The 13,497-nt window shown below is 50.1% G+C and overlaps 1 protein-coding gene across 1 annotated transcript in view; it reads left to right on the top strand.

Annotated features, from left to right (window-relative positions):
• The window catches only part of LOC146210016 (uncharacterized), a 56,977-nt gene extending 49,145 nt beyond the window's left edge, over nt 1-7,832 (top strand). Inside the window, exons 4-5 of the mRNA XM_084581599.1 lie at nt 6,915-7,059; nt 7,704-7,832. Coding sequence (XP_084437725.1) covers nt 6,915-7,059; nt 7,704-7,832 — 274 coding nt within the window. The remainder of the gene's footprint in view (nt 1-6,914; nt 7,060-7,703) is intronic.
• Nucleotides 7,833-13,497: the final 5,665 nt, after the last annotated feature.

Here is a 13,497-nt window from a genome sequence, read left to right as displayed (position 1 = left end):
ATGATTTGATTATGCTTCTGGGCCTGCACTCAATATGGAAAACGAGGATGCAATTTGAACATGCTGATCTTGTCGTGCGTCCTGTTCACGAGAATTTTGTTGAAAGTGTCGTTTCACTAAGAGTGTTACCGAGCACTCCCTGATCCACCAGAATGGATTACCTTGCTTGATGTTTCGGTGTCGCTGAGAGAATTTTAATCCGTGTTTGCCGAAGCCTGGCTTACGCGTTTTATGCACTGTATTTCTGATTTCACTTTCAAATGTCAAAGTCGGCAATAAAGAAAAACAAAAAAACTCGTGGCTGAGTGGTAGCGTCTCCATCTCACACTCCGGAGACCCTGGCTCGATTCCCACCCAGCCCATCTTGCAAGTTGCTTTTTATTTATGAAGGGCATGCCGGGATTTATCGCTCACGGCCAACGCCGCCGACGCCGACGACACCGGCTTTTCTGCGACATGAGCTCCTTAACGCTATCGCGTTAAAATGCACGGACCTGCTACTATCTCCGTGGCAGAGCCACCTCCGCTGCCTCGTGCAGACAGGTGGTAACAACTTTTATTGCCACAAAATGAAAGGAAAATTTTCGGGCTGGGGCGAGTCTAGGGTGGCCTTCAGTCGGGAGCGACCTCTTGAGCTCGCGTGACGAGGGCCAGTTGAGTAGTTTTTCTTGGGCTGGCCAACAGCTTGTCTCATTCCTCCGCTGAGGGAGCTGGCAAGAGTGTCTTTGGAGGGGGATTGCTGGCGCATTCCCACAGTATATGGTCTTGAGTGGCCTGCGTCCCGTCACCGCAGTGCCGGCATGCAGGATTGAATTCTCCGTTCGTAATTAATGATAATCGGTAGGGGCTAAGAATGGCCTTTGTTTGTAGGCGTCTGAGTGTCGTGGCTTGCGCCCGGTCGAGGGCGGGGTGAGGGGCGGGGTACGTGCATCTTAGCTCGCGATAGAAGTTGGTTATCCCAACTTTTGTGCGCGGCGCCTCGACAGGCGCGTCCGTTCCCGACAGATCTCCCGTCTCCCGGTTGGTTAAGCCTCGGGCTAGACGGTCGACCCCTTCGTTTCCGCAGTTACCCGCGTGAGCCGGAACCCATACGAGATTTATGTTGTGATTGAGAGATCGGTTACGCAGAATTGCGCCGCGAGTGCGCTTACAAAATTTTTGGCGAAAGTTTGAACGGCGCTTTTTGAGCCGCTTAAAATTGATTTGGTGCGGGGAAAATAGAGAAGGATAAGGACGAGAAAGATATGCGCCGCAACAGCCGTCGTCCACCACCGAAGCGGTGGCGGGTGCAATGACGGCCTACAAGAGACAAAAATTCGGTGATAGGCCAGCCCCCGCAGCAAGCGGCGGTGACACCAATTATTATTATTAGTACTGCCACGAACACCGAGAGGCAAATGACAAAAGAAGGGTAGGCTTTCGCCATTTTCCTTTTAAGGAACAGCTAGGAGACCCTCGATTTTTTTCGTCTGAAGATGAGATGCGTCATAGCAATCGCTTTCTGTGTGTATAAGACTTCTGCTGCAGATAACACGAATGCTTGCATGTTTAGCATGCAGAAGCCAGAAGTAGCGTGAGAAAGGAAGCAGAGTTGAAACGGTCAGTTCAAGCTTTATCCCTGCCACTGACAGGGTCAGTAGAGAATTAAGGTTTCCCAGGGTCAAGAACATCACAATGTGAACAGCAGAAATATATTGATTTGTCCGAATTATTTTTTGTTTTGGAAAATTGGATGGCTAGGAAGTCACGTGCAACACCCGATTCTTGCGGCGCCTTTCACGCATATATTATACCATGGGCGGAAGCCACCACTTCGAAAATGCGCATCGCCGCGGTGGCGGAGTAGTTGTAGCGTTCGACGTGTACATCCGGCCTCTAGGCTCCTACCCCTGCGCGAAGGAGGTTTCACAGTGGAGAAACGCAAGGCACCAATGTTATGCTTGGCAGGCGGCTTCGCTTGCTTTGGCTGCTTCCGATGACAAAGGCGGAAGGAATGCCATCATGTTTCGATTTGTGACGGCTAGGAAGCCACAGAATCACAGAATGTGCAGAATCAGCACCTTGATTCTGTTCAAAACCGAACAAAATTGTCTCAACCACACAGTGTTTGAGCAGGTATAAAGCTTAGAACAACAGTATTGCGACAAGGTACGATTTCCGCTAATCTTGTATGTCGGTTTCTTCTTCAATATACAATGCCGGCTCGCACTCTCTTTGTGTGTTGCTATGCGACTTGAATTATGTGCAAACTTTTCTCGTGGGATCTCGCGGATTTACTGTTTAGGTGCGCGTAGAATAGTTTATCCTTACGTATTTTTTGAGCGTGCTCGTATCTTCGTGGTCTACCTTTCGTTCGTTATAGGAGAAGAAAGGGGCTCGAATTCGCTGAATGCATCGTTTCGCAATTAGGTGCCCGGGCCCTTTTCGCGAAAGCAACATCAGGTGTTTGTTAAGTAAGGCGATACATCAAAAGAAGAAGGAAATTTGCATTCATTTACTTTTTCTCACAGAGCAGTGATGTTGTGTTGTAGTCGCACCGACGGATTCTATGCAGCCAGGCCTTCGTCCACGCCGCACCTCAATTTTCTGATGGTATCGCTTGCAGCCGCTGTCATTCGTGCTGCACCCAACATCCTGAAGCCAAGGCAAGGCGAACAAGTGCTACCCTTGAATGTGAACCAAAGAGGTGGAACCATGCTTTTGTTGTGCGCGGTGCGTGCTGTCTGTCATCGCGGCGGTGAAAGAGTACTGGACAATGTTAGAGGGGTAAAGCCTCAATTCGCAGGTCAAGCCAGTTTCGACAGGTGGACTTGTCTTCGTCTTGACAGATTGGTCATCACTCGCAGGGGCTTAAATACGTCTCTGCTTCCGAAGAAAAAAAAGCCTGGGAGGGGGAGTGTGGGTGAGATGAAAGTGCGTCAACGAGTGATAAAAAAAAGTTCTTCAGTATGTAGAATTTCTCAGCCTGGAACCGGTGATCCTGTGGCCTGAAAAAGAAATAAAAGCGGCAGTACCAGGAAAAGCACCCGTTAGTAGTTAAGAGGTATTAACGATGCGCCACTAATGGTGCATACACTCCGCGACACACCTCAGAGTGAGTGGAGGTAGCTATCCCGGTCTCAAAGGAGATGCCCTAGACTTGCGTCGCAAGCTCAGCCGGAAGTCAGCTACCTTGTAATGACAAAATGGGATGGCCGATTGGTGCCCAGCTTTCGCCGGTTCAAGACAGAGTAACGGTCAAAGTCAGAAGTAACAAACAAAAAGAAACTTTATACACAGCAAGAGATGATACGGTGAAATTCACACTAACTCTTAAAATACACAGAAGAGAGGTTCACAGAAAGGCGATCCTAAACATGCAACTCAAGAGGTTTTGATAAACACAGATGCTTTACAACACAGAACAATACACGAGAGAGTCGAATAAACAAGCCAAATTATTCACCTGGCCCTGTCGCAGGCCCACGTCTGTCCAGTCACGATATAGCGCTGCTCCCGCAGATCTGTGGGTTTGCCAGCAGCGGAGTGAACCCCGGGAGCCAAGCAGTAGCACTTGCGAACTCGCCACAATACTAGCTCAGACACAGACTGGCTGTTCCTGCTATGCGACCTCAATAAATAGGGTGAACCGCGTATGTATGTTACGACGCGCCAAGGCTGGCGCGCACATACACTAACTTCGCTCATCATCATTGGCAAGGCACTGCCGAGATTTCTGGAGAGTGTCTTTCGGCCGGGTGAGTCACCGTTTATCACCGTCGCCACTGAATGATGACAAAGAGGGTGAAAGGGAAGCCGATGCGTACAAGACCGCGGTCTTCCCCCGCACGGTGGAGACGTTTCTCCAATCCGCTAGAATGTACTACGCAGACGCCGAGCGGGCTTCCATGTGCTCCGATTTCGTGACAGTCAGCACCTAACACAAGTTTGCTGCAGACACACCTTTCTCGAAAAGGGACATGCATTCCAAAGGGCTCTGATAAGGAATATATATGCAAGAAACGATTCTCAAAAGATTTCCGCAAAGAGGGAGAAGGGCAATAAAACAATATATTTTTTATTATTTTTTTTACTTCTTGACCTACTTCACACCCACCATCCCCTAGCCCACTCCTTGACCTATTTTATTCTCAACCACTCTCCCCATCCCAAGGTTTTCTTTTCTGAAGCAGAAGCGCATTTATAACCCTGCCTATGATGATCGCTTTGCCCAGACGAAGACAAGTCCACTTGTTGAACCTTTGGCTCCACCTGTGAACTGAGGCTCCCCCCCCCCCCCTTCTGTCCTTGTAAAGAGCTCTTTCATACAGTATAGCCATCCTTCTCTCGTTCTACCTGGATTGCGGCGGGGAGAATAGAACGTAGAAGCCCTTGAATATCGTACGAATATTTCAAGCCTGGGACCTACGCTGTGGAGTATGTTGTAAAGTATGCGATCTTATGCGCGTACCCCAATTACGATGTGTGCTTTTAGAGATGACCATATCGCTATCGTGTTATGCCTTCCAACCGGAGCTCAAACGTCTCCCAAACTTTTGTCCTACTTTCCCTCTTTACATTGAAAGTGAGGAAAAGTCATGAGTTGGTAGTACGCACTAGCCGTGTCGATCATATCTCCTTGGCCACTAAGGCCATGAGGGATGCCGTGGTGTAGCGCTTTGGGAATCTCGATGACTTGGGATTATTTTACCTGCACTCGAGTCTCGCAGTACACGGACGCCTTGCAATTAAAACGGCATTGTTACGTCGTGACTGTTCAAATACCTGTCGTGTTTTAGGCAAGACAACTGAGGCAGCATAGCTCAGACAGGAACGGCTTTATTCCGTCATAACGGAAGCGAAAGAAATGCGCTGCGGTGGCAGGCGCAGCGCGCTTTAATAAGCCACCTTATCACAGTGGCAAGGGTGAGCGGAGAGAGCGTGGCTGAGGCGAGGTAGTTTCGCAGCTTTGATAACACTTCGCGATACCACAATACCGTTAACTACCCAAGCATGCAAAAGCGCCAAGACAAACTGGGCTGGGCTTTTACGTATTCAAGCATTGTTTAAAAGGGCACTGATGAAGCATAGCTCATTGGGCCACTTGGTGCATGGTAAGTAAAAAATCAAGCGGAAATAACATGTTCGCTAGGAAAAGCACACAGGACAACGGTGAAAACACAACTAAAAATCGTCTTTACTTGGTGATTTGCAAAGAACAAAAAAGAGTGGTTGTGGTGGCAGTTAAACATTTACTAAACATTATATGGTTAACATAAACGTGATTGGGTTAGGGTCTTATTGGCCTCTCCCTTCACTATACCAGGTGGAGCCCCTATTATGGGGCCCCATTGGCAAGAAGGCCACCCGCGTACTTTGAACCGAGGCCATTTGATCCTTGAAGTCCTGACCGCCAAGCAGGGCCGCCGCACAGTCCTCTCCAGTTGGGTTCTGCTTGGGAGGAATAGATGGATTTGACTGGTGCACCCAGACATTGCGGAAGGTGTCAGCCATCTCCCCACAGTACTGGAACCCGCTATCAAGGGATGTATTGAAATGCTTAGCACCGCCGGGCACAGTACAGTATTGGTGATAATTTTGATGAGGCGGTCGTCATCAGCCTCTTACAAGGAACCGGTAGCACCTGAGATCCTCCTTGTAGTAATCTGTGATTTATTTGAATGTAAGGGCCAGATATTTTAATTGGGAGTAGGCTTCCAAGAACAAGGAGAGAGCCCGCGGAGAAAGTGCCGTGTGGCCTGATCGGCGTGTTCGTTTCCCTGGAGTCTCTGTTGATCGTGGGCCAAAATCAGGTTTTCCGGAGTTGAGTCGACGTGTCGGCAGCGAGATTGCATATGCGCCAGACAAGTGGGGGAGTCCATCCCAACCTACACTTCCGACAGACACCTCGCCAGTCGGGTATAGCGTGTTTCGAATTGAGAATAGTGAAAGCTGAAGGTAACCCCATTAATGTTAGGTTCCCACCGCGATGGCACAGTGGTTAAGACGCTCGAGTACTGTACATTAGTACCTAGATTCGAACTCGACTTCCAGCGGTTGCGTTTTGATGGAGGTGGAAAGGAGAGTCGTCCATGTGCTGTGTGGTATCAGTGCACAAAATTACTCCGCAGCCCTTCACTGTTATCTCCGTCGAGGTGGTGCAAGCAACCTTCTCCACGTGTGTTGTCCCGTATGCTTTAAACTTCAGTCCATGAACTGTATTTGTGTTGTGCATGACTGCAGCCTAAACCGCCACTCTTTGTGGGGGCCGACGACGTCGATACGTGTTTTCGGTCACATGTTATCGCTGCAACGCTTTCGGGCGCGCCTGGCGATGACCGCTATGGTCTTCTTCGGATATGTGGCCGCGAAGGGGTTGGATCCGGAGGGCCCGTCTTCATGGTTCTCTCAATCTCACTCTTTCCTAAATGGGATCATCATCACCATTATCAGCCTGACTATACCCACTGCAGGGCGAAGGCCTCTCCCATATTCCTACAATTAACCCGGTCCTGTGCTAGGTGCTTCCATTTGTCCCCTGCGAACTTATTAATCTCATCCACCCACGAAACTTTCTGCCGCCTCCTGCTATGATGTCCTTCCCTTGGAATCCTGTTTGTTACCCTAAGCGACCAACGGTTATCCTTTCTTTGCACTACATGTCCTGCCAATGCCACTCTCGTCTTGATTTTCACTATAATGTCAGTAAATTGAGTTATTTTTCTTACCCATTCAGTACGCGTCCTGTCTCTTTACGTTACCCCGACCATTCTTCGTTCCATAGCCCTCTGCGCTGTCCTCAACTTAAGTAGAATCCTCTTTGTTAGCTTTTGTTAGGAGAGGGAGTTAAGTGGGATATTCATGTTTAATGTGCAGCCGATCCAAGTGATGGGACCGGACATGGTATGTGCAAAACCTGTGTATTGGTTTTGCAGGTGGCCTTCTCGAAGCCCCTGGAAAGTGTTCACGATGCACAGGGCCAGAACTCTGGTTGGATGTGGTGGAAGTAAGGTCGACAGCCCACTTGAATTTTCGGTGGACGGCGTCCAGTTGGTCATCATCGTGTTTGATCAGGGTCAAGTAGGGGGTCGAGCAGAGGATTATGCTCGTTATGAAAGCATAGGCCAGCCGCAGTGCACCTTTTCTTCATAATTCGCCTTGCTTGTGGGAGACCCGGCGAGCCATGAAGCCCATCTGGTCTCTCACCGGCGAAGTTTGTCCAGGGTGGTGTCGACCCTTGGTTGGAAATGTATAAAGAGGCCGAGAAGCGGACCTCTTTGGCCTCCCGCACCGGTCCCGAGGGGAGACTGATGCGAATATGAGTGGCGTTTTTTGCGGGAAGGGGCGTACTCGGACAAATTCAGATTTAACTGGGGCACACTGAAGTCCGCTGTAGGTCGCGTATCCGTCAACTATGGTCGCCGCTGCATGTAGGCAGGGCTCCATGTGGCCCAGGCTATCTTGCGTGGCTGAGATTGTGATATCGAATGCATAAAAGGCGTGAAGCATCCGGGAAGAAATGCGAAGTTGGAGGGACGATGAAGCATGGCCAAATCCAAGAGGAGGGAAGGAAAGAGCGTGCCTTGATATGTTCTCCTCCATGATACAGTGTATCACCCATGTTCCGCATCTTGTATGCGTAAGTAGGCTTTGCAGTCCGTGAGAAATTGTCTTATATAATTGAATGCTTTGTGCCCATATTTGGTGTGACTCGGGGGGTTGAGGATCGTTTCGTACTTGACATTGTTGCACGCACCTTTGAGATCCAAGGCCAGGACTACCTTGTCGTTGTGGTGACATTCGACAGAATCTATGATCTTGTGGTGGAGCTCCAGAACTACATCCTGCGTTGATGATTGAGGACGGAGGAGGAGGAGAAGGAGGAGGAGGAGGAGGAAAAACATTCATTATATAAACTTCCTTTTCTTCCTGAGTGGAGCCCTCAGTCCAGGGCTCCATGTGCCGCCTCAATCCTGCAGGCCCGCCAGAACAGCTCTCGCTGGTCTTGCGGGTTGTTGCGAAGAAAACGGTCTCAGAAAGAATAAATACAAATCAGTCCATAAGCCCATGGGCCACGGCAATCCTCTCGGCCCGCTCGATTAGCCGGCGTTGTTCGGTCAGCTCCGTGCGGGACAAGGCATCTTCCCAAGAAAGAAGGGTGTGGGGTGAGGTGCAGGTGGAATGCCGCCGGGTGGCTTTGGGCAGGCCCGAACAGAATGATATAGTGTAGGTCGGTGCAGGTGGGGCATTTATCTGGGTAGCGGGTGGGGAAGAACAAATGTTTGTGGTAGAAATTTGTATACGTGTGAGTCTGCAGTTGTCGCCATGCCACAGCTTCGGCCTTGGTGAGTGTTCGGTGCGGCGGTGGCAGAGTTCTTCATTGTGTACGGTAATACAGTGTAATGTGGGTGTAAGGGTGAGGACGGAAACCGAACATGGTGTGGAGAACAAGTGCCCTCGGGGAGATGATACGAAGGTTCTTCTCGTCAATAGGGTTGCCAGCTTTCGGGATGAAAGTCACCAAAGCCGACTTCCAATCGAGAGGGAGAGGAGTACCTTCGTCCCAAATACTATTGATGTATTTGAGAAGCACGGAATAAACTGCATGGGGAAGGTTGGACAAAAGCTTGACCGTAACCTTGGTGCTCCCGGGTGCAGTGCCACGGTTCATTTTGCTTAAGGCCGAACGGAGGTCGTGTAGCTGGAACGGGGTGCCCTGCTCAATGTTCTCTTTGCCTGCATACGAAGAGGCAACCGCCTGGGGTCCTGGATAATGCACAGGTATCAGTCGCTGAATGTGCATGCTATCTTTGTTGTCGTTTCTCTATTTTGTGCATGACTTCATGTAAGTGGCTTTCTGTTTACGTGCGCGTTTGTGCTGGAACGATGGGAGCAAAAAAGAGGCGCCGCGTATTGTAGCCAGACATGTGGTGCGCAGCCGTGTTGCACCTCCTTTTAGTGTCGGCCAGCTGAGCAGCTTATTCAGCAGCATGCTGTGTGAGTTGGAGGATGTGCTTCTTGGGGCATCTGTTATGTTCTGTTTTCTCTATCTTTTGATGAGGCTGCGGCAGGCGTCTCGAAGGTGTGGGAGGTCCGTTTGGGTTTACGTGAGCTTTATCTGTTTTTCGTATTTTATCAGTTGAGACGTGATTTATTTGTACCAAATTTCATATCGCGTCTAGAACGGGCTCTACGACAAACATTGAGGTGCGGAAAGTTTACCAGTTCGGACGCACGCTTGTGTTTGTGGGCGTTTCAGTGGCGCATGTAGATGGTTGATTATACAGTGATTACTATCGAGAGTTTTCTGTGTATCCAGCCAGTCTGCGTTGGCCTATATTGCGTGTAAATGTGAAGTCCGGGAAATTGTCTCGTTGAATCTTATTTACAACACACATTGAGTTTGCGGGATCAATGTGTAGTCGTCGTGTGTAAAGAAGTTCCGCATGCTTCTGCCACGTTCCCTCCTATGGGTACCCTCAAAGCCTGCTCGGAGTGTTGAAATCACCGACAATCAAAAAGGGGTCTTTCCCCGCCACCTGCATACCTTGTGTGAAAATTCCGCTGGGCGTACTCTTCTTAAAGGGCCCATGAAAATCTATGCACTCAAATTATATAATATGCGCTAGCAATAAGCACCCTCTCAATCCTCTCTGGAGCCAAAAATATCCTTAAGCTAGGTTCATTAGTACTTAACATGTGGGCGATCAAAAATGATGCTGCCCCTCTGCCCCTCAACTCATGCCGGCGTGCAAAAAAAAAAAAAAAACACGCGAAAAGTCGCGATGGCGCCTCTCGATGCCCCATCTCACTTGCCTAACATGGGAGCGTGCAATGAGCGGAAGCACCCGGCAGTACCACTGACGTCAGGGGGGGGCTTGCACGCAGCGACGTGTTGGCCGAGTTAGCTGCGACCGGTCGCCAGGAGCACTTTTTAAAAAATATTGGCAAATTATTGACTCGATATAAAAGTTTCAATCTCAATCGAATGCTCACAAAAACACTCCCTGATTTGCTTGCATTAGTTTAACCCAAGTATCAAAAAGAGTACTGAACAAGGGTAGAGGAGGGGAAGCCTCATTTCGCAGGTCGAGCCGACGTTTCGACAAGGGGACGGGTCTTCTTCTGGGCACAGGGATAATCACTGGTAGTGTTTTAAATATGCTTTTGCTTCCGTAGAAGGAAAGCTGGGGAGGAGGAGTGTGGGTGAGAAGAAAGTACGTCAAGGAGTGGGTTAGGGGAGGATAAGTGAAAACAAATAGGTCGAGTAAGAAAAATGGTTTCTTCAATATGTGTTTCTCAGCTTGGAAGCGTAGATCTTGTGACCTGCAAAAAAAATAAAAGCGTCGGTACCAGAAAAACTTACAATCCGGTGTTAATGATTAGTAAGCACCTGAAGCAGATTTGATGCAGACATACCTTTCTTGAAAAGAAGTAGACATTTCAAAAGGTTCTGATAAGGAATATATCTGCAGGGCAACAATTCTTAAATGCTTTCCTAAAGAAACAGAATAAGAATAGCACAGTGAACGACTCCGGCCACGCCAAAAAAGTTCAAATACCAACTAAAGTACGAAGTCAAAAGAAGGACACCTATTTGAATGATGATAAAAACTTTTATTGACATTGGCTTAGATGAAGGGAAGGCTGGTCGGGTCCCTAATCCAGGACGCCGTTGGTAAAAGCCGCTACCCGTGCTCTTTCGACGAGGGCTCGTTGCTCCTCGAGGTCCGAGCTGGACAGGGCCGCTTCCCTGCCTTCTCACGTTGGCTGATTTATTTGGAGAAACACGTACAGCTTATGCTATCGCGGAGGGGATAGAGTGTACACGTGCTGTGAACACACTGCAATAAACTACAAGGCTTTAAATCTGCCCGGAACATAAAATATGGAGAGGCATATCTAATCCATAAATTTATATCATTGGAACCAACAGAAATAAATATCTCTAAAGAAAAATTAGAATCATTAAATACTGTCACGGTGTTGGTGCCTGGGGCTAGCTTAACGGAGCGGGTACAGGTGGCGCTCAGAGTGAAAAAGACGTCGAAGTAAATCGGCTCCGCACTCGCAGGACGTGGCCAAAACTCGGACCATGGAATTCCACCTGCACCGGCTCTGGTAAGCTAGCCCCAGTCGCTAACACCATGACATATCAGGTGGAGGCGAGGTCTGATGTCCCGTACCCCTACGCTAAGCAGGAGTACTGTCATATATTGGAGGAAACGCTCGTTCACCGCACCAGCCGCAGGAAACGAGGCCTATACCACTTGAGTTTTCTCCATCGGGCATGACTACCGGCAGCCACGACGTCATTGCAATGCCTGGCGCGACCCCCCCCCCCTCTACGTGACGTTTCAGAACCCTTGCGTCCCAAAGACCTCTCACGGGGACACCTACGAAGACGTCGACGACTGGTTGCAGACCTGCGAAAGGGTAGCTACATTCAACATCTGCGATGACGCCGCCCGGCTTCGCAATGTCTACTTCAGCCTCGAGGATGTGGTTCAAAAACCATGAAGAGCAGCTGTCTTCTTGGAATGAGTTAAGTGTCATCTTGCGGCAACTTACGGTAGCTCAGATCGCCGCGAACGGGCCGAACGCGCTCTACAACCTCGGGTCCAAATGCTTAAAGAAAACGTCGCGGCGCATATCGAAGACATGACGCGCCTCTTTAGGCGTACGGATCCTACGATGTCCGATGACAGAAAGCTGAGCTACCTCATGCGTGGCGTCAAAGAGAAGCTTTTTGCTGTCCTGGTGCGCAGTCCGCCGAAAACTGTCGTAGAATTCCTTGCGGGAAGATCCGCTATATGGAATGTGCTTCAGCAGCGAGCTTCGGCACAGGATCATACCGTCCATGCCGCCTCCGTCTCTGCCGAGTTCCCATCGCATGGAATGAACACATCGGCGCTACGGGAGCTCGTTCGTTCGATTGTGCACGACGAACTCCGACTGATGTATGGCCCACCTCAACCAGCTCCTACCTCCATGGCGAGCTTTGTCCGCGACCAGGTTCAGGAAGCGCTCCGGCCTCCGTTTCCAAGCGGTGAACCTCGCCCTGCTCCTCCTCTTACGCCAACTGAGTGTCGCCGCCCCACACACGCCGAGGTTCTGCAATACCCTCCGCCCTCGTCGCCGTCCCTGATTCGTGCGAACGTAGCTGGGCCGAAAACAGCAGCCCCCATGATCCAGTACGTCACAGATTCCCGAACGTCTACGCGGAAAGCAGACGAGAGGCGTACCCTCGACCGACCGCCGTTATGCTTTCACTGCGGCGAACCGGGTCATGCCTATTCGACACTGTCCCTACCGTTGACTGGGCCTCGAAGGTATTTCCGGTTATTCTCCGCGGCCTCCCTACGGCGAACGCCCTCGAACCGTTGAAGATTTCGTCAATGACCAGCGCCAGGTTGTTCCGTCTCGTCTGCGGCAATCTAGATCACCGTCACCCAGGACTCGCCCTTCGGCACCTCCTGCGAGTTCCTCATGGGCAGCGCAGGGTCGATTGCCCAGTCCCGGCGGGAAAACTAAAATTAGCGACCGTAGGGGGTAGGCTCGCTGGACATCGCTGCGCGGGAGACCCTCCATTGACGCGGACACGGAAAGACTAAGCATCGACATTGGAAACGTCCGCGGTTACCGATCATAACTCCACCTCGACGCCGCCACGACGCACCTGCAACCACGACAAATTGCCGGTGGAACCGACGACGCAACAACGCACCCGCAACGACGACGAATCACCGGTGGAACAAACGACGCAACCACGCACCCGCAACGACGATGAATTGCAGGTAAAGCAGACCGCGTACACCGACGCAGAGCACTGAAAGACTCAGAAGCCTGACATTCGCCAGCAGCTTTCGTTGGACATACCCGTAATACTGGACGGTCACCATGTTCGAGTTTTGTTGGATACTGGCGCTGATTATTCTATATTGAGCAGTTCTCAAGAAGGTTTTGACTCCATGGGCTGGCACACACGTTCGCACTGCGGGTGGTCATCTGGTTACTCCTCTAAGCATGTGCACGGCCAGGGTTCAAATTCAAGAGTCGACATTTGTGGTGCGCTTCCTCGTTCTGAAAAGCTGCTCACGTGACCTAATTCTGGGCGTAGATTTTCTTCGTGAATACGGCGCAATTATTTACCTCCGGGATTTTAGGGTCTCGTTTTCTACTGAGAAAGCAGTGGCCCTCAGCAGTACAAAGCTACCACTGAATGTGCTTTGAGTTTATGAGGGCAGTGTCACGCTACCAAACCGAACCAGCACCTTCGTTAATGTCAAATGCAATGCCCTTCACGATAGTGATGCAACAGCCGAAACTGGTCTCGTTACCGTTGACGCAAGGAGTAGGCGTGGCCCGCAGTTTTATCCATCTTCACCGTGGTCAATCCAAGGTACTTGTTACCAACGTTTAGCACTAGTATCATCGGCAACTTTTTCGTAACACTTCCGTAGCTTTTGCCGAACGCATCTCTGATGTCTCCGAGGCTATTAAGAAATAAAAACATCA

This window comes from Amblyomma maculatum, chromosome 1 (genome assembly GCF_055883805.1).
Source record: "Amblyomma maculatum isolate TAMU_Amacu chromosome 1, ASM5588380v1, whole genome shotgun sequence".
In the NCBI taxonomy this organism is placed as follows: domain Eukaryota; kingdom Metazoa; phylum Arthropoda; class Arachnida; order Ixodida; family Ixodidae; genus Amblyomma; species Amblyomma maculatum.
This window is presented reverse-complemented; position numbering and strand designations above follow the sequence as displayed.